This window comes from Bufo bufo, chromosome 3 (genome assembly GCF_905171765.1).
Source record: "Bufo bufo chromosome 3, aBufBuf1.1, whole genome shotgun sequence".
NCBI lineage: Eukaryota > Metazoa > Chordata > Amphibia > Anura > Bufonidae > Bufo > Bufo bufo.
Window position 1 is genome coordinate 446547326 of NC_053391.1, and position 21487 is coordinate 446568812.

The 21487-nt window shown below is 45.4% G+C and overlaps 1 protein-coding gene across 1 annotated transcript in view; it reads right to left on the minus strand.

Annotated features, from left to right (window-relative positions):
* The window catches only part of LANCL3 (LanC like 3), a 68213-nt gene extending 55846 nt beyond the window's left edge, over nucleotides 1–12367 (minus strand). The window contains exon 1 of the mRNA XM_040421968.1: nucleotides 11837–12367. Coding sequence (XP_040277902.1) covers nucleotides 11837–12367 — 531 coding nt within the window. The remainder of the gene's footprint in view (nucleotides 1–11836) is intronic.
* Nucleotides 12368–21487: the final 9120 nt, after the last annotated feature.

Below are 21487 nucleotides of genomic sequence, written 5' to 3' on the forward strand. Positions count from 1 at the left end.
TATCATGGGACATTATACAGGGGGTAATATAACTTATATTACCACCGTATAATGCCTGATAGGCCTCCTGAGTTATACTGCCCTTGTATAATTATGTACCTGGATACCCCTTAGGCCTATTGCACACGACCGTATGTCTTTTTCAGTGTTTTGCGGTCCGTTTTAAACGGATCCGTTGTTCCGTTTTTTGTTTCCGTTGTGTTTCCGTTTCCGTTCCGTTTTTCCGTATGGCAAATACAGTATACAGTAATTTCATAGAAAAAATTGGGCTGGGCATAACATTTTCAATAGATGGATCCGCAAAAAACGGAACGGATACGGAAGACATACGGATGCACTTCCGTATGCATTCCGTTTTTTTGCGGACCCATAGACTTTAATGGAGCCACGGAACGTGATTTGCGGCCAAATATAGGACATGTTCTATGTTAAAACGGAACGGAAAAACGGAAACGGAATGCATACGGAGTACATTCCGTTTTTTTTGCGGACCCATTGAAATCAATGGTTCCGTATACGGACCGCAAAAAACGGCCAGTAAACGGGAAAAAAAAAACGGCCGTGTGAAAGAGGCCTTAGTTATATGATCCCGGCGTACAAAAATTTGAATTTCCGCTTTTTGAAGCAGCTCTGACTTTCTGAGCACCTGTCATGTTTCCTGAGGTTCTACAATGGCCAGACAGTACAAACACCCCACAAATGACCCCATTTCGGAAAGTAGACACCCTAAGGTATTCGCTGATGGGCATAGTGAGTTCATAGAACTTTTTATTTTTTGTCACAAGTTACCGGAAAATGTTTATTTTTTTTTTCCTTACAAAGTCTCATATTCCACTAACTTGTGACAAAAAATAAAAACTTCCATGAACTCACTATGCCCATCACGAAATACCTTGGGGTGTCTTCTTTTCAAAATGGGGTCACTTGTGGGGTAGTTATACTGCCCGGCATTCTAGGGGCCCTAATGTGTGGGAAGTATTTTGAAATCAAAATGTGTAAAAAATGACCTGTGAAATCCTAAAGGTGCTCTTTGGAATGTGGGCCCCTTTGCCCACCTAGGCTGCAAAAAAGTGTCACACATCTGGTATCGCCGTACTCAGGAGAAGTTGGGCAATGTGTTTTGGGGTGTCATTTTACATATACCCATGCTGGGTGAGAGAAATATCTCGGCAAAAGACAACCTTTCCCACTGGCCACCAATGAGTTAAATACAGGGGAGGGAGGGAGGGGGGGCCGGCCGCACTGGCCACCAATGAGTTAAATACAAGGGAGGGAGGGGGGGCCGGCTGCACTGGCCACCAATGAGTTAAATACAGGGGAGGGAGGGGGGGCCAGCCGCACTGGCCACCAATGAGTTAAATACAGGGGGGGGGTATTTATATGAGTTAAATACAGCGGGCAGTTATTACACAGTTCTTTTAGTATATTCTAACTTGAAGCGTCCCCATCACCATGGGAACGCCTCTGTGTTAGAATATACTGTCGGATCTGAGTTTCACGATCTAACTCAAATCCGATGGTATATTCTAACATAGAGGCGTTCCCATGGTGATGGGGACGCTTCAAGTTAAAATATACCATCGGATTGGAGAAAACTCTGATCTGATGGTATATTAATAGGGACTCCTGACTTTACATAGAAAGTCAATGGGGGAAGGATCCGTTTGCAATTGCACCACATGGTGTCAACGTCAAACGGATCCGTCCCCATTGACTTGCATTGTAAGTCTGGACGGATCAGTTTGGCTCCGCACGGCCAGGCGGACACCAAAACGCTGCAAGCTGCGTTCGGGTGTCCGCCTGCTGAGCGGAACGGAGGCCAAACGGTGCCAAACTGATGCATTCTGAGCGGATCCGCATCCACTCAGAATGCAATGGACGGATCCGTTCAGGGCCGCTTGTGAGAGCCTTCAAACGGAACTTACAAGCGGAACCCTGAACGCAAGTGTGAAAGTAGCCTAAATTGATATAAGTTATATGTATGTACAATGTAAACTCACAAAGTTGTAACAATTTATAAGAAGTGTAACTTTTCAGCTTAGGAGATAGTTGTGTAGATACAGAAATTGACTCAATTATCTCCTAGACAGAGGGGAGGAATATGCTGGGTGTGTTTCTATTGTCCCATTGTGTCCGATTTGCTGCTGTACTTACATTGTATGTGTTGTAATATATTGATTGGTTGTATTTCAAAACCCTGTGGGCAGTACTATGTTTGTGGATTGTGAATAAAAGAGGCTTTATGTGCAAGTAGTCAGTTCTGCTTGACCTCAAAACGAAGTGCCGTCTCGTTATTGGGGGAATTGGATTGTATGCTGATTGCCAGGAGTGTAAGCCGATTGTATGCTTTTCCTGTTCCGCGGTTTCCAGGGTTCGTGTAGTTTGCAGTTCGGCAGACTGGTGCTTGCAGTAGCTGCCTGTGCATTGGAAAGGGGAATATCGTCTGAACGGAGCTGTGTGCTGAACGGTCCATTACAGCATAGTTTGCTGCCTCCAATAGAACCTCCTTATAACACTCCTCTATGGCCGGTGACGTCATCGGCAGAGGGGGGCGTTCCTTAGTGAGACGACGTCCCTCCTCCAAATACTGCCTCCTTCTTCCCAGACTAACGCCCTCTGTGCCCGGTGATGTCAGCTAAACCACGCCCCTCTGTGACATTTACCTCCTTGCTAGCTGCAGAACGATCCTGTGTGCTGGTGACGTCACCGGGCTCCTTGCTAAGCGGAAGAAGAGGCTTAGCACACCAGTAAGGAGTCGGGACGTCACTGAATCTTTGAAAATCTGAACTTCTGGCTGAGAATTTCTGAAAGAAATACAGGGCATCAGAAAACTCTGGCAAAGGTAGGACAGGAATGTATGTAATATTTATGTGCTTGTTGTACCATTACAACAATGTCCTTTAAATAAGGGCAATAATTTACACCTGTTTTCAAAGAATGAATGACGTCACTCATTGAACTCCACACTGCTATTATTTTGAACATGCCCCTTTCAATAAGTGATTGAATTACACAGAATCAGCAGCATGCATTTCATGACTGTTGGATTTCTATTACTCTAATACACCTGCTAGTAAATTATTTGCCATGTAGAATTATAATTTCTGCCAAAAACAGTGATTGATCAGGTTAGTGATGTCTGACTGCTATTATTTTGAACACAACAACTGTATATAGTAATAAAAATCTAATTGTTCTACTGTATTACAAACTCACACATACACACTAGGGCCAAATAAGCTTCACGGGCGCCTTCAAATGCAGCAGATTTTGTTGCTGATTTGAAAATCAGTGACTGAAAATCAGTTCCATTTATCTGAATGGGGTTGTTTTTGCAGTAGGCACATGGATTTCCGCAAGCATCATGCAAATGAATGGAACTGATTTTCCGTCGCAGAATTGTGAAGGCGCCCTAAAAATGTTTGTATGTTCTCCTTCAGTTTTTTCCATGATTTCTATGATATTGTCCATAAATAGTGAAATTACACTGTGACAGTTATAAATGTGGTTACTCCAATTTTCTGGATTACCATAATTACATAAAAAAAAACGGTGAAAACTTTTACTGACACAAGGGATAGACGTCATATGTGTTAGTAAAGGGGCATGGGTCTCCATCAAAAGCGACTGATTTATGAAGGCCATTTTCAATTCATTTTCCCCTTTTCCATTTGGCAGAGTGACGGTGAACAGCAGCAGGTCTGACCTGGCATTTCTTCAGCGGCCTGGAGTATACTGGTCTTGCTATAGGATATATCACACTCTACCCTTCAAATTTCTCTGGCTTTCCCTAGAGCTCCAATCACCCCCGTTTAAATGTGCCCATACACCTTCTCTCTGGAGAACAAAATAGGGAGGGGGCTCACCATGAACAACAGATTGTCACCCAGTCCCTCTGAAGACGGCAGGTTTGGCCAACCACAGTTTACCCACTTTCTGACATCTGCTGTACAGATGGTACCCACTATGGAGTGGAGCGAGTGCCATGGGGCAGGGTGCCTGCTGTTTCATACAGCAGACACCCACGGTTAATGTTCGCGATCTGCAGTAATACCAACCACGGACATTTAAGTCCTCAGATGCTGTGGTCAAATGTGACCACTGTGTCTGAGAAGGGCAAAACCTGGAAGCGCAATTGCAGGTCGATTGCAAGTTGTGGTCCACTTGACGACCTAACAAAAAGTTAAATTTTTTTTTATATATATATATATATATATATATATATATATATATACAGTACAGACCAAAAGTTTGGACACACCTTCTCATTCAAAGAGTTTTCTTTATTTTCATGACTATGAAAATTGTAGATTCAAACTGAAGGCATCAAAACTAGGAATTAACACATGTGGAATTATATACATAACAAACAAGTGTGAAACAACTGAAAATATGTCATATTCTAGGTTCTTCAAAGTAGCCACCTTTTGCTTTGATTACTGCTTTGCACACTCTTGGCATTCTCTTGATGAACTTCAAGAGGTAGACCCCTGAAATGGTTTTAACTTCATAGGTGTGCCCTGTCAGGTTTAATAAGTGTGATTTCTTGCCTTATAAATGGGGTTGGGACCATCAGTTGCGTTGAGGAGAAGTCAGGTGGATACACAGCTAATAGTCCTACTGAATAGACTGTTAGAATTTGTTTTATGGCAAGAAAAAAATTAGCTAAGTAAAGAAAAACGAGTGGCCATCATTACTTTAAGAAATGAAGGTCAGTCAGTCAGCCGAAAAATTGGGAAAACTTTGAAAGTAAGGGCTATTTGACCGTGAAGGAGAGTGATGGGGTGCTGCGCCAGATGACCTGGCCTCCACAGTCACCGGACCTGAACCCAATCGAGATGGTTTGGGGTGAGCTGGACCGCAGAGTGAAGGCAAAAGGGCCAACAAGTGCTAAGCATCTCTGGGAACTCCTTCAAGACTGTTGGAAGACCATTTCAGGGGACTACCTTATGAAGCTCATCAAGAGAATGCCAAGAGTGTGCAAAGCAGTAATCACACAAAAGGTGGCTACTTTGAAGAACCTAGAATATGACATATTTTCAGTTGTTTCACACTTGTTTGTTATGTATATAATTCCACATGTGTTAATTCCTAGTTTTGATGCCTTCATAGTCATGAAAATGTTATGTTATTCTCTTTGAATGAGAAGGTGTGTCCAAACTTTTGGTCTGTACTGTATATATATATATATATATATATATATATATATATATATATACACACACACATACATACACAGTCGTGGCCAAAAGTTTTGAGAATGACAAAAATATTAGTTTTCACAAAGTTTGCTGCTAAACTGCTTTTAGATCTTTGTTTCCGTTGTTTCTGTGATGTAGTGAAATATAATTACACGCACTTCATACGTTTCAAAGGCTTTTATCGACAATTACATGACATTTAGGGCCCATTCACACGACCGTATGAACGGATCCGTTCCGCATTTGTGCGGATGGTATGTGGATCCATTCATTTCTATGGGCTCTGAAAAGATGCGGACAGCACACCGTGTGCTGTCCGCATCCGTAGTTCCGTTCCGCGGATCCGCAAAAATAAACTCACATGTCCTATAGTTGTCCGCATTAAACGTTCCGTAGCCCCATTCAAGTCTATGGTTCCGCAAAAATGCGGATCATACGGAAGTGCTTCATCACCATCCGTTCCGGTTTTTCACGGAAGAACGGATCCGCATATTTGCAGATCCGCAAAACACATACGGTCGTCTGAATGAGGCCTTATGCAAAGAGTCAGTATTTGCAGTTTTGGCCCTTCTTTTTCAGGACCTCTGCAATTCGACTGGGCATGCTCTCAATCAACTTCTGGGCCAATTCCTGACTGATAGCAACCCATTCTTTCATAATCACTTCTTGGAGTTTGTCAGAATTAGTGGGTTTTTGTTTGTCCACCCGCCTCTTGAGGATTGACCACAAGTTCTCAATGGGATTAAGATCTGGGGAGTTTCCAGGCCATGGACCCAAAATGTCAACGTTTTGGTCCCCGAGCCACTTAGTTATCACTTTTCCCTGGAAAATGCATTGTTCTTCACAAAACTGTTGTTGGATTGTTGGAAGAAGTTGCTGTTGGAGGGTGTTTTGGTACCATTCTTTATTCATGGCTGTGTTTTTGGGCAAAATTGTGAGTGAGCCCACTCCCTTGGATGAGAAGCAACCCCACACATGAATGGTCTCAGGATGCTTTACTGTTGGCATGACACAGGACTGATGGTAGCGCTCACCTTTTCTTCTCCGGACAAGCCTTTTTCCAGATGTCCCAAACAATAGGAAAGAGGCTTCATCGGAGAATATGACTTTGCCCCAGTCCTCAGCAGTCCATTCACCAAACTTTCTGCAGAAGATCAATCTGTCCCTGATGTTTTTTTTGGAGAGAAGTGGCTTCTTTGCTGCCCTTCTTGACACCAGGCCATCTTCCAAAAGTCTTCGCCTCACTGTGCGTGCAGATGCGCTCACACCTGCCTGCTGCCATTCCTGAGCAAGCTCTGCACTGGTGGCACTCCGATCCCGCAGCTGAATCCTCTTTAGGAGACGATCCTAGCGCTTGCTGGATTTTCTTGGACGCCCTGAAGCCTTCTTAACAAGAATTGAACCTCTTTCCTTGAAGTTCTTGATGATCCTATAAATTGTTGATTGAGGTGCAATCTTAGTAGCCACAACATCCTTGCCTGTGAAGCCATTTTTATGCAACGCAATGATGGCTGCACGCGTTTCTTTGCAGGTCACCATGGTTAACAATGGAAGAACAATGATTTCAAGCATCACCCTCCTTTTAACATGTCAAGTCTGCCATTTTAACCCAATCAGCCTGACATAATGATCTCCAGCCTTGTGCTCGTCAACATTCTCACCTGAGTTAACAAGACGATTACTGAAATGATCTCAGCAGGTCCTTTAATGACAGCAATGAAATGCAGTGGAAAGTTTTTTTGGGGATTAAGTTAATTTTCATGGCAAAGAAGGACTATGTAATTCATCACTCTTCATAACATTCTGGAGTATATGCAAATTGCTATTATAAAAACTTAAGCAGCAACTTTTCCAATTTCCAATATATATGTAATTCTCGAAACTTTTTGCCACGACTGTGTGTATATATATATATACAAATCACTCTCCTTTCCCAAAAATCTAAATAAACAATTTTAAAAAATAACATCATGGGCATCGCCGCATGCAAAAGAGCCCATACCATTCAAATAGGGTTGTTGCGGGTATCAAAACTTCGATACCCATCGATACTTTTGTCCCGGTATCGGTACGATACCGGGATTTCCATTTTTTCGATACTGGGCTGTGCAGTCTAGTATCACAGAACATGAGCGCGCTGCTGTCAGCGCGCTCATGTTTCCTCAGCAGCACAGGGGAGAAGGAAGCAGTCTCTCCCTCCCCCCTGTGCTGCTGCCACCAATGGGGAGAGAGGAGCGGAGGAGGGGCGGGCGCACTGCCCAACCAATGATAGGACTTTTCATGGGTCCAGACTTTAAGTAGCAGGCTACACGGAGCGGCGCCCAGGGATGTCCCAGACTCCCAGCACTTAATATTATTCCTGGGCGCCGCTCCGTTTGCCCGCTGTGCGCCTGTGCCCCATTACTGTCTCCTGCTCCATATGCTAATTACTATTGGAGGAATGGGGAGGAGACATCAGCTTCTCTCCTGGGCGTTCCTTCTCTCTGTGCTGAAATTGGACAGCGCTACAGCCAGGGGGAAGGAACGCCCACTAGAGAAGCTGATGTCTCCTCCCCATTGCTCTGATAGTAATTAGCATATGGAGCAGAAGACAGTAATGGGGCACAGTGGGCGAACGGAGCAGCGCCCAGTAATAATAGTAAGTGCTGGGACATCCCTGGGCGCCGCTCTGTGTAGCCTGCTAGTTAACAAAGTCCGAACCCATATAAGGTGGTCTTTAACTTTTAATACAGGAGGCGGGTGCTGGCAGCAGAATCGCATAGCCGGCACCGTGCCTCTGACAGGGAGTTGCGATCAGCGGCAGTTAACCCCTCAGGTGCGGCACCTGAGGGGTTAACTGCCGCTGATCTGCTGCCAGTACCCACCTCCTGTATTAAAGGTTAATTATCATTGGTGGCGCAGTGCTCCCTCCCTCCCCCCTTCAAACCACCCGCCCCATTAAAATCATTGGTGGCACAGTGCGCCCGCCCCTCTCAACCCCCCAGTATTAAAATCATTGGTGGCAGTGGCCACAGGGTCCTCTCCCCTCCCCCTCATTGGTGGCAGTGGCAGCTTCTGATTGGAGCCCCTGCAATGTAATTCTGGGGCTCCGATCGGTTACCATGGCAGCCAGGACGCTACTGAAGCCCTGGCTGCCATGGTAATCTCACTGCTGCTGTGTGCACAGGTCACAGGGCAGCAAGGACAGTGTGAAGTTCTATTCACCCTAATAGAGCTCTATTAGGGTGAATAGGACAAGGGATGAAAAGATGCCAGGATAGTTATTAAATAAACAGTAAAAATAACAAAAAGTTTTAAAAAACACCAAAATATTAATTATAAATCACCCCCTTTCCCAATTTTACATATAAAATATATAAACAATAAATAAATAAACATTGCCACGTCCGAAAAGTTCAAACTATTAGAATATTTTAAAAAATCTATTCACTTCAAAATAGTATCAAAAACTACAGATAGTCCCCCCCAAAAAATGTGCCCCAACACATCTGCGTAGACATAACTATAAAAAAAAAGTTATGGGGGTCAGAATATGGTGATGAAAAGAAACAAATCATTTTTGCAGGTTTTTTTTTGTATTAAAACACAAATGCAAGAAAAACTATACATATGTTTTATCACCAAATTCATACTGACCTGGTGAATGAAGAGCACAAGTCAGTTTTACTGCATAGGGAACGCCGTAAAAAAAAAAACGGTAAAACCTGTGGCGAAATTGTGTTTCTTTTCCAATTCCACCCCATTGGAAATTGTTTCTCCAATTCGCACTACATCCTACGCAGGTGGCATTAGAAAGCACAACTTAGCCGTATGAGGACCTGTTTTTTTGCGGGACATGTGAATGGAAAAATAAAAAATGTATGGCTCTGGGAATGCAGGGAGGGAAAAACGAAAACGGAAAATCGCTGCATTAGGAAAGGATTAGGGTCCATTCACACGTCCGCAAATGGGTCCGCATCCGTTCCGCAATATCGGGAATGGGTGCGGACCCATTCATTCTCTATTGGGCTGGTAGAGATGCAGAGAGCACACTATGTGCTCTCCGCATCCGCATTTCCGGAGCGCAACCCTGAACTTCCGGGCCGCGGCTCCGCATAATAATAGAACATGTCCTATTCTTGTCCGCAATTGCGGACAATAATAGGCAGTTCTATAGGGGGTGCCGGCCGGGTGTATTGCGGATCCGCAATACACTACGGACGTGTGAATGGACCCTTAATGTGTATGGGGCGTTCAAGCTATCCCTAGTTGACTGAATCTGACAATCTGAATGAGATCAGTACACTATAGTTAAGGGGGAGCCTAAAGACGCCAGACTGACAATTCAATAGCTGTGAAAGCTGACCGCTATCTCTCCCGACTCCTCCATACACATTTGGCCCGACTGAACGTGTATGTGTATTCTATGAGGAGAGAGGACAAAGCTGCTGCCAAACATCTCTGGTGGCGGATTATCTACTGGGAGAACAAAAGGATCAGGCGAAAATTATTCATTTTGCCCAATCCTTTTCTCCGTTGACATCATCTGTCAGGGGAGAGTCAGAAGCCCCTCACACACATCAGAGTATTGGCCTACAACTAATGTGTATGGGGGTCTTAACCGTCCCTCAATGACAGGTGTCAGGCTGCTGTGACGTAAGCTGCTGCCAGAAGAGTAGTGTATTCCATTATTCCCAAAGAAACAATCACGCATGCTCAGCCGAGCCCCCTGATGATTTTGGCAGGACCTGGCTGACGATTTGACATGTGTGGTAATGTTCTAGCTCTCCCCTGACACAGATGTCGGAGGAATCAAAGGTCAAGCATGTTAAATGTCAACTCACCAATCCTTAGGCTCCATTCAGACATCCGTAGTGCACTGCGGATGCGCAATACACCCGGCCGGCACCCCCCATAGAAATGCCTATTCTTGTCCGCAATTGCGGACAAGAATAGGACATGCTCTATTTTCTTGCGGAGCTGCGGACCGGAAGATAGGGGCCGCGCTCCGGAAATGCAGATACGGAGAGCACATAGCGTGCTCTCCGCATCTCTTCCGGCCCCATAGAGAATGAATGGGTCCGCACCTGTTCCGGATAATTGCGGAACGGATGCTGACCCATTCTACGGACGTCTAAATGGAGCCTTAAAGAAGGCAAGACTCCACCAGAGGTGTCTACACCTTTTCCCTTCTTCCTATTGAGAACACCACCAAGACAAGCCTGCATGAGTATGGGGGGCTTAAAGGGAGTCCGCCACTAGGAAGTTTACTGTAGGGCTCATGCACACGACCGTGATCAGCGCAGGAAACACAGTCTGTGCGTCAGCCGTATGTTCTGGGTCAACCGCGGCTCCTCTTGACCCGTATTCATTTATGATACAGTCGGTTCATATCTGATAGTGGGGCTATTGCAGTGTGCTCACAGATCGGGTCAGGGCAGCCACAGTCGGCAGACACACCGGGCTGATTCAGTATGGCTGAATGCAATGACGCCACTCACTTAAGGCCTCATGCAGACGACCGTTTTTAGGGTCCGCATCTGAGCTGCAGTTTTTGCGGCTCGGGTGTGGACCCATTCACTTCAATGGGGCCGCAAAAACACTGGTGTGAAAGTAACCTAAGCCATCAATATCTGATCAGTGGGGCTCTGACTCCTGGCACCTTCACCACTCAGCTGTGTGAGTGCTGTGGACTGTGTACTGAGGCCCAGGTCCATTCACTTGAATGGGACTGAGCTGCGCCCAGGCCAGGTGACCAATGACCATGAGGCCATGGCACTCACCTTCAAATAGCTGATCGTTGGGGGTGCCGCACTGATCTGATAATGATGTACTGTCCTGAGGACAGGCCAGTAAGGCTCCATTCACACGTCCGTGGTGTGTTGCGGACCAGCAACACACCCGGCCGGCACCACCTACAGAAATGCCTATTCTTGTCCGCGGCTGCGGACAAGAATAGGACATGTTCTATCTTTTGCGGAGCTGAAGATCGGGGCCGCGCTCCGCAAATGCGGATGCGGACAGCACACTGTGTGCTGTCCGCATCCATTCCATCCCCATAGAGAATGAATGGGTCCGCACCCAATTTTGCGGAACGGATGCGGACCCATTTGCGGACGTGTGAATGGAGCCTAACAGAATAATCCCGGACAACCCCTTTTAGGGTATTTTTTCTCCAGAATGAAACAATGGATCACTAAGTGCAAGGCTGAGCTAGCCCTACAAGGCGTTGTGCCTGGTATAAAGGTTTCCCCATCTCAAAATTGATGTAATATCGCACGTACGCCACAAATGTCGGATAGCTGTGGATCCCACCTCTGGGACCGCTCCCATCTCCAGAATGGGGCCCCTGAAGTGAAGGGCCAGCAGCCGCTCACGTGTGGTCACCTTCTCAGACATTTCCGCCAGTCCCATAGCGGTGGACGCACTTGTGGCCTCGCTCTCCAGTCACTGCTGTGGGGCTTGGCCATTTTTGAAATTCCCATAGCTGTGAATGGAGATGACACAATATGAATCCTGTAATTGAACACCACTTACCTTCTACATAAGGGCACTGAGGAGAAAGGTCTCCCTCTGTGGGCACAGCAGCCTGGCACCAGGGTATCCCTCTGTGCCCTTCAGAGACTATTCCAGGTGCCTACAGGCTGACCTCTTACCTCTATGCCCAGCTTCTGCCTCAGGACCAGCGCGGCGCACAGGTACCCGCTCCTGCCCACGAACAGCTCGTCAGAGCCGCACTCCAAAAATCCCACAGGCGCACAGATGTCGCACAGCGCCCGGAACCGCTCCAGTACCTGCGGGAAGTCCGTCAGTCCCAGCGCCTTGTAAATCATCGCGGCCACCGCGTAGACCCCAGCGCCACCCAGCAGGAAGGACGCGCGGGTCTCCCGGTCGGGCTCGCGATCATAGTACGCAACACACGACTCGATGATGGAGGCTGCACGGCGCAGGTAGCTGTCCCTGTGAGGGCTCAACAGCGGGCACTGCGAGACGTGGTAGAGCATGTATGCCACCCCGGCCAGCCCTCCGTACAGCCCGCCCTCCTGTCCCCCCTGTGCCGGCAGCTTTCCCAGGATGCGCTCCACCGTTTGCAGGATGAGCGGAGCCCCCAGCTCACGCCTCTGGCCGGGGACCAGGTTGCCCTTATAGTCGGAGAAGCGGTTGGTGAAGCAGCGCCTGTTCTCCATCCCTGTGCTGAGGCGGTAGGTAGGAGCAGTGTGCCCGCAGAGGAGACTGTGCATGCAGGAGGGGGCGGGGCGCTCACATAAGGGGCGGGGTCCCTCCACACCACCATGGGCGCTCAGCACCCTGTCACCCTCACTGCCGCACATCATGGAAGGAAGGGTCATATGCACCTCAGGTGATGTACATGGAGACAGCAGGGGCAGGTGCCCTCCACAGAAGGCTACCTGGTGTACAATGTCATCTACAGGAATGGGTGGACTGGCGAACCTTTTAGAGACCGAGTGCCCAAACTGCAACCAAAAACCCACTTATTTATGGCAAAGTGCCAACACGGCAATGTAACCTGAACACTACAGGCCAATATAGTATATTTCCCATGTTCTTTATCATTTAGCTATAATAGCCTGCCTACATTCAGTGCGCTGCCTGTGCCGTTCATAGTGTGCCCTGCGCTGATGAATGGCAGGAAAAGTCTAAGGCATATTGGTACAGCATAGGCTTTTTTCAGGGGGTGGGTGCCCACAGAGAGGGCTCTGAGTGCCAACTCTGGCACCCGTGCCATAGATTCGCCACCACTGTACTATAGATACATTTCCAGGTGGGCCGCAGAAGCCCTCTTCTTGGCCGTTAGCCAGGTACATAATCTGATGCTGTCAGCGTTAATGTATTGGCATCAGACACTTACGCACCTGGCCAGTGGCTGGAGGTTCCCTCCTGAATTCAACTGTATTGCTATGCTCAGGACCATGATACAGTTTTATACTGTGAGGAGGATGGCAGTATTTTTGCTGTACTGTGGTATCTGGTTGTGCTGGGCGGTATATTGTGCTGCACTGTGGTATTTGGTTCTGCTGGGGTGGTATATTGTGCTGCACTGTAGTATTTGGTTCTGTTGGGGCTGTATTTTGTGCTGCACTGTGGTATTTGGTTCTGCTGGGGTGGTATATTGTGCTGCACTGTGGTATTTGTTTCTGCTGTGGGGTATATTGTGCTGCACTGTGGTATTTGGTTCTGCTGGGGTGGTATATTGTGCTGCACTGTGGTATTTGGTTCTGCTGTGGGGTATATTGTGCTGCACTGTGGTATCTGGTTCTACTAGGGCAGTATATTGTGCTGCACTGTGGTATTTGGTTCTGCTGGAGCAGTATATTGTGCTGCACTGTGGTATTTGGTTCTGCTGGAGCAGTATATTGTGCTGCACTGTGGTATTTGGTTCTGCTGGAGCAGTATATTGTGCTGCACTGTAGTATCTGGTTCTGCTGGAGCAGTATATTGTGCTGCACTGTGGTATTTGGTTCTGCTGGGGCAGTATATTGTGCTGCACTGTGGTATTTGGTTCTGTTGGAGCAGTATATTGTGCTGCACTGTGGTATTTGGTTCTGCTGGAGCAGTATATTGTGCTGCACTGTGGTATTTGGTTCTGCTGGGGTGGTATATTGTGCTGCACTGTGGTATTTGGTTCTGCTGGAGCAGTATATTGTGCTGCACTGTGGTATTTGGTTCTGCTGGGGCAGTATATTGTGCTGCACTGTAGTATCTGGTTCTGCTGGAGCAGTATATTGTGCTGCACTGTGGTATTTGGTTCTGTTGGGGCTGTATTTTGTTCTGCACTGTGGTATTTGGTTCTGCTGGGGTGGTATATTGTGCTGCACTGTAGTATCTGGTTCTGCTGGAGCAGTATATTGTGCTGCACTGTGGTATTTGGTTCTGCTGGGGCTGTATTTTGTGCTGCAGTGTGGTATTTGGTTCTGCTGGGGTGGTATATTGTGCTGCACTGTGGTATTTGGTTCTGCTGTGGGGTATATTGTGCTGCACTGTGGTATATGGTTCTGCTGGGGCAGTATATTGTGCTGCACTGTGGTATTTGGTTCTGCTGGGGCAGTATATTGTGCTGCACTGTGGTATTTGGTTCTGCTGGAGCAGTATATTGTGCTGCACTGTGGTATTTGGTTCTGCTGGAGCAGTATATTGTGCTGCACTGTGGTATTTGGTTCTGCTGGAGCAGTATATTGTGCTGCACTGTGGTATTTGTTTCTGCTGGAGCAGTATATTGTGCTGCACTGTGGTATTTGGTTCTGTTGGGGCTGTATTTTGTTCTGCACTGTGGTATTTGGTTCTGCTGGGGTGGTATATTGTGCTGCACTGTAGTATCTGGTTCTGCTGGAGCAGTATATTGTGCTGCACTGTGGTATTTGGTTCTGCTGGGGCTGTATTTTGTGCTGCAGTGTGGTATTTGGTTCTGCTGGGGCTGTATTTTGTGCTGCAGTGTGGTATTTGGTTCTGCTGGGGTGGTATATTGTGCTGCACTGTGGTATTTGGTTCTGCTGTGGGGTATATTGTGCTGCACTGTGGTATATGGTTCTGCTGGGGCAGTATATTGTGCTGCACTGTGGTATTTGGTTCTGCTGGGGCAGTATATTGTGCTGCACTGTGGTATTTGGTTCTGCTGGAGCAGTATATTGTGCTGCACTGTGGTATTTGGTTCTGCTGGAGCAGTATATTGTGCTGCACTGTGGTATTTGGTTCTGCTGGAGCAGTATATTGTGCTGCACTGTGGTATTTGTGCAGCACGCCAGACCTGCAGGGTATAGCGACAGTGAGGTCACGGTATGGGCAATCGAGGGTTACTAATTTTTCTGAGGAGAACCCTGGGCAGGCATGCAACAGTGAAAGGAGAGTCAGACACTAGTTCCTCTGGGACACACTCTGTAGCTAGGGACCAGGCCTGATGGTGTGTGGGGTGCCCTGGATGTTGTAGGTGTTTTGAGTGCCTTAGGTAAGGTCCCTTTAACCCCTTCACGCAACATCACGTACATGTACGTGGGGGAATGTGGTGCCTCACCGCATTCCCACGTGCATGTACGTGATCGGCTTTCACTGTCAGCGCAGGGAGCGAAGCGCTGAAGCTCCAGTGAAGCCGGCGTGCTGGGGTTGCTAGGCAACCAGAGAAGCCGTCAGGAGCTGTATTGGAGCTCTGACCCGCCCGCGATCGCTGTGATTGGTCCATTACTGCAGAGGGACCAATCACAGCGCATCGGGGCAGGTAAGAGGGGGTTAGGGAGGGACTATGTGCTTCTCCTTCTCTGATCGCCCCAATTCCTGTCAGGGAAGCGATCAGAGAAGGAGAAAGTGTAAAAATATTCCCCACCTATGACGAGTATACTCGTCATGGCGCACTGCTACTTAGCGCGCCATGATGAGTATACACGTCATGGCATAAACTGTCACCATGTCTGCAGACATGGTGACAGCGCTGAGATCCCGGCTGTCACATACAGCCGGGCACCTTAGGTCAATGCCGAGGGGGGTCCTGTGACCCCCCCATGTCGGCGATCGCTGCAAACCGCAGGTCAATTCAGACCTGCGGTTTGTAGCGGTTTCTGATCGCCGCGGTCCCTGCTGTCCATGGTGCTGAACAGATCTGTGCTGAAAGCATAGATCTGTTCAGACAAGTGTAAAATACAGTACAGAACAATATATATTGTTCTGTACTGTATTATACAGACATCAGACCCACTGGATCTTCAAGAACCAAGTGGGTCTGGGTCAAAAAAAAAGTGAAAAAAGTAAAGTTTCAAAAAAACACATTTATCACTGAATAAAAAAAAATAAAAAAAAATACACTACACATATTAGGTATCGCCGCGTCCATAACGAACTGATCTATAAAACGGTCATGTTACTTTCCCCGCACGGTGAACGCCATAAAAATAAAAAAATAAAAACTATGAGGAAATTGAAATTTTGCCCACCTTACTTCCCAAAAAAGGTAATAAAAGTGATCAAAAAAGTCGCATGTACGCCAAAAAAGTACCAATCAAACCGTCACCTCATCCCGCAAAAAATGAGCCCTTACATGAGACAATAGCCCAAAAAATAAAAAAACTATGGGTCTCAGACTATGGAGATACTAAAACATGATTTTTTTTTTGTTTCAAAAATATTATTGTGTAAAACCCTGATAAATTATAAAAAGGTAGACATATTAGGTATTGCCATGTCCGTAAGAACCTGATCTATAAAAATACCACATGACCTAACCCCTCAGGTGGACACTGTAAAAAAAATTAAAAAAAAACGGTGTCAAAAAAGCTATTTTTTTGTTACCTTACATCACAAAAAGTGTAATAGCAAGCGATCAAAAAGTCATGTGCACCCCAAAATAGTACCAATCTAACCGTCATCTCATCCCGCAAAAATGATACCCAACCTGAGACAATCGCCAAAAAACTGAAAAAACAATGGCTCTCAGACTATGGAGACACTAAAACATGTTTTTTTTTTGTGTCAAAAATGATATTATTGTGTAAAACCTAAATAAATAAAAAAGTATACATATTAGGTATCGTCACGTCCATAAGAACCTGCTCTATAAAAATAGCACATGATCTAACCTGTCAGATGAACGTTGTAAATATTAAAAAATAAAAACAGTGCCAAAACAGCTATTTTTTGGCAAATTTTCCATTTTAATTCATTTTTTCCCATAACAAAGCAAGGGTTAACAGCCAAACAAAACTCAATATTTATTGCCCTGATTCTTTAGTTTATAGAAATGCCCCATATGTGGTCGTAAACTGCTGTATGGCCACACGGCAGGGCGCAGAAGGAAAGGAGCGCCATATGGTTTTTGGAAGGCAGTTTTTGCTGGACTGGTTTTTTGACACCATGTCCCATTTGAAGCCCCCCCGATGCACCCCTAGAGTATAAACTCCCAAAAATGACCCCATTTTGGAAACTACACCCCTCAAGGTATTCAAAACTGATTTTACAAACTTTGTTAACCCTTTAAGTGTTCCACAAGAGTTAATGGCAAATGGAGATGAAATTTCTGAATTTCTATTTTTTGTTACTTTGCCTCACAAAAAAGTGTAATATAGAGCAACCAAAAATCATATGTTCCCTAAACTAGTACCAACAAAACTTCCACCGTATCCCGTAGTTTCCAAAATGGGGCCACTTTTTTGGAGTTTCTACTCTAGGGGTGCATCAGGGGGCTTTAAATGGGACATGGTGTCTAAAAACAATCCAGCAAAATCTGCCTTCCAGAAACCATATGGCATTCCTTTCCTTCTGCACCCTGCCGCGTGCCCATACAGCAGTTTACGACCACATATGGGGTGTTTCTGTAAACTACAGAATCAGGGCCATAAATCAAGAGTTTTGTTTGGCTGTTAACCCTTGCTTTGTTACTGGAAAAAAAATATTAAAATGGAAAATCTGCCGAAAAAGTGAAATTTTGAAATTTAATCTCTATTTTCCATTTATTCTTGTGGAACACCTAAAGGGTTAACAGCATTTGTAAAATCAGTTTTGAATACCTTGAGGGGTGTAGTTTCTTAGATGGCGTCACTTTTATGGAGTTTCTACTCTAGGGGTGCATCAGGGGGGCTTCAAATGGGACATGGTGTCAAAAAAAACAGTCCAGCAAAACCTGCCTTCCAAAAACCGTATGGCATTCCTTTCCTTCTGCGCCCTGCCGTGTGCCCGTACAGCGGTTTACGACCACATATGGGGTGCTTCTGTAAACTACAGAATCAGGGCCATAAATAATGAGTTTTGTTTGGCTGTTAACCCTTGCTTTGTAACTGTAAAAAAAATATTAAAATGGAAAATCTGCCAAAAATGTGAAATTTTGAAATTGTGTCTCTATTTTCCATTAAATCTTGTGCAACACCTAAAGGGTTAACAAAGTTTGTAAAATCAGTTTTGAATACCTTGAGGGGTGTAGTTTCTTAGATGGGGTCACTTTTATGGAGTTTCTACTCTAGGGGTGCATCAGGGGGGCTTCAAATGGGACATGGTGTCAAAAAAACAGTCCAGCAAAATTAGCCCTCCAGAAACCATACGGCGCACCTTTCACTCTACGCCCCGCTGTGTGACCATACAGTAGTTTACGGCCACATATGGGGTGTTTCTGTGAACATCAGAGTCAGGGCAATAAAGATACAGTCTTGTTTGGCTGTTAACCCTTGCTTTGTTAGTGGCAAAAATGGGTTAAAATTGAAAATTAGGCAAAAAAAATGAAATTCTCAAATTTCATCTCCATTTGCCAATAACTCTTGTGCAACACCTAAAGGGTTAATGACGTATGTAAAATCAGTTTTGAATACCTTGAGGGGTGTAGTTTCTTAGATGGGGTCACTTTTATGGAGTTTCTACTCTAGGGGTGCATCAGGGGGCTTCAAATGGGACATGGTGTAAATAAACCAGTCCATAAAAATCAGCCTTCCAAAAACCAAACGGCGCACCTTTCACTCTACGCCCCGCTGTGTGGCCGTACAGTAGTTTACGGCCACATATTGGGTGTTTCTGTAAACGGCAGAGTCAGGGCAATAAAGATACAGTCTTGTTTGGCTGTTAACCCTTGCTTTGTTAGTGGAAAAAATGGGTTAAAATGAAAAATTAGACAAAAAAATGAAATTCTCAAATTTCCTCCCCATTTGCCAATAACTCTTGTGCAACACCTAAAGGGTTAACAATGTATGCAAAATCAGTTTTGAATACCTTGAGGGGAGTAGTTTCTTAGATGGGGTCATTTTTGGGTGGTTTCTATTATGTAAGCCTCGCAAAGTGACTTCAGACCTGAACTGGTCCCTAAAAATTGAGTTTTTGAAAATTTCGGAAAAATTTCAAGATTTGCTTCTAAACTTCTAAGCCTTATAACATCCCCAAAAAATAAAATATCATTCCCAAAACAATTCAAGCATGAAGTAGACATATGGGGAATGTAAAGTCATCACAATTTTTTGGGGTATTACTATGTATTACAGAAGTAGAGAAACTGAAACTTTGAAATTTGCAAATTTTTCCAAATTTTTGGTAAATTAGGTATTTTTTTGTGCAAAAAAAATAATTTTTTTGACTTCATTTTACCAGTGTCATGAAGTACAATATGTGACGAAAAAACAATCTCAGAATGGCCTGGATAAGTCAAAGCGTTTTAAAGTTATTAGCACTTAAAGTGACACTGGTCAGATTTCCAAAAAATGGCCTGGTCCTTAAGGTGAAAATGAGCCCGGTCCTGAAGGGGTTAAGGATCGTGACGCCAGTGCCTGTAACGGTGGCACACCGATTTGTAGGAGGATTAATAGAGTACGCAGTTGGTAAACCAAACGTTGCTTTACTTGGTGAAACAGTCCAACTTTATACATACAGTTGCAGTAGATGATGCAGTCCTTTATCATACAAATGCACAGCAGGTTTACTTCACAGCAGGTTTCAATCTTGCAAGATACTTGGAGGGCAAACAGTTAATACTTTGCAGTGCAATGCTGCTCTATCCCCACAGCTATTCTAGTTGGCTGGATCCCAAGGCCCCGATGCCTAATTGCTGGCTTAAATCCTTGGTATAAAATCCTTCCTCCAGTATTGGCACTTGCTTAAGGTTACAATACCTTCTTTTCCTAGCTGTCTTCACTGCTGGCTTTGCAAGGTGGCTGCAGATTTCTCCCAGGAGGTGCACTCCTACTACTGGGGTATCTCATCTGTGTTGGCTGGATGACTGGTCTCCAGGCAGGCTGTACTCTTCCTAGTCTCCTAGTGCAACTAGAAACCAGGACTATCTAGCTGCATGTCAGGAGGAGGCTCTCAGCATATCTCGGGCTGGTGCCTTCTCACTTCTGTCTCCACAGACTCCTGACTATGACCTAACCCCTCCCTGTCTGGGCCTGAACATTTATACTAGGGGCTCCCTATCTCTCTCTTGTGTCTAGGATGCCTAACTACACCCTATTAGGCCTGCTATGCATAACACAGGGGAAACATTGCATATAAAAACACATAGAAAAATACATTAAATGCATAATTAAATATAATATTACTGTCCCTTGTGAGCAGGAGTAACACGTCACCCAATTGACCCTTGTGTAGTGCCCACGCCTACCTAGTGGGACACTACACTTGGTTCTGCTGGGGCGGTATATTGTGCTGCACTGTGGTATCTGGTTCTGCTGGGGCGGTATATTGTGCTGCACTGTGGTATCTGGTTCTGCTGGGGCGGTATATTGTGCTGCCCTGTGGTATCTGGTTGTGCTGGGAGGTATATTGTGCTGCACTGTGGTATTTGTTTCTGCTGGGGGGTATATTGTGCTGCACTGTGGTATCTGGATCTGCTGGGGCGGTATATTGTGCTGCACTGTGGTATTTGGTTCTGCTGGAGCAGTATATTGTGCTGCACTGTGGTATTTGTTTCTGCTGGGGCGGTATATTGTGCTGCACTGTGTATCTGGTTCTGTTGGGGCAGTATATTGTGCTGCTCTGTGTATCTGGTTCTGCTGGGGCAGTATATTGTGCTGCACTGTGTAGAAACATAGAAACATAGAATGTGTCGGCAGATAAGAACCATTTGGCCCATCTAGTCTGCCCAAACTACTGAATACTATGAATAGCCCCTGGCCCTATCTTATATAAAGGATGGCCTTATGCCTATCCCATGCATGCTTAAACCCCTTCACTGTATTTGCAGCTACCACTTCTGCAGGAAGGCTATTCCATGCATCCACTACTCTCTCAGTAAAGTAATACTTCCTTATATTACTTTTAATCCTTTGCCCCTCTAATTTAAAACTGTGTCCTCTTGTGGTAGTTTTTCTTCTTTTAAATATGCTCTCTTCCTTTACCGAGTTGATTCCCTTTATGTATTTATCTGGTATCTGGTTCTGCTGGGGCAGTATATTGTGCTGCACTGTGGTATCTGGTTCTGCCGGGGCAGTATATTGTGCTGCACTGTGGTATCTGGTTCTGCTGGGTCAGTATATTGTGCTGTGTGAGAGTCAAGATTTTACCTTCTCCTGTAGTACACATTTGTCTCCACTAGATGGCAAATGTCAATTAGGTGCCTCATGTACATTCTCTTTGTTCTAAGATCAATTAGTAAAAGAAAGGAGGAGTTAAGTTGCTATTTTTCAAATGTGCCAATCAACTCAGGAATAAAGTTAGTAAACTACTCCCTTTTTGTCACAGAGCCAATAAACTTGCATCTAGGACCACCCATTTGTCTACCTCATGTTGCCTATATAAGTGTATGTAACTGAAATAAAGGATGAGATATTTTCCATGATACCAGCCTGCATTGGTCTCATTAGAGAAAGCTGTATGAGCTCATACTTATAATTCTAACT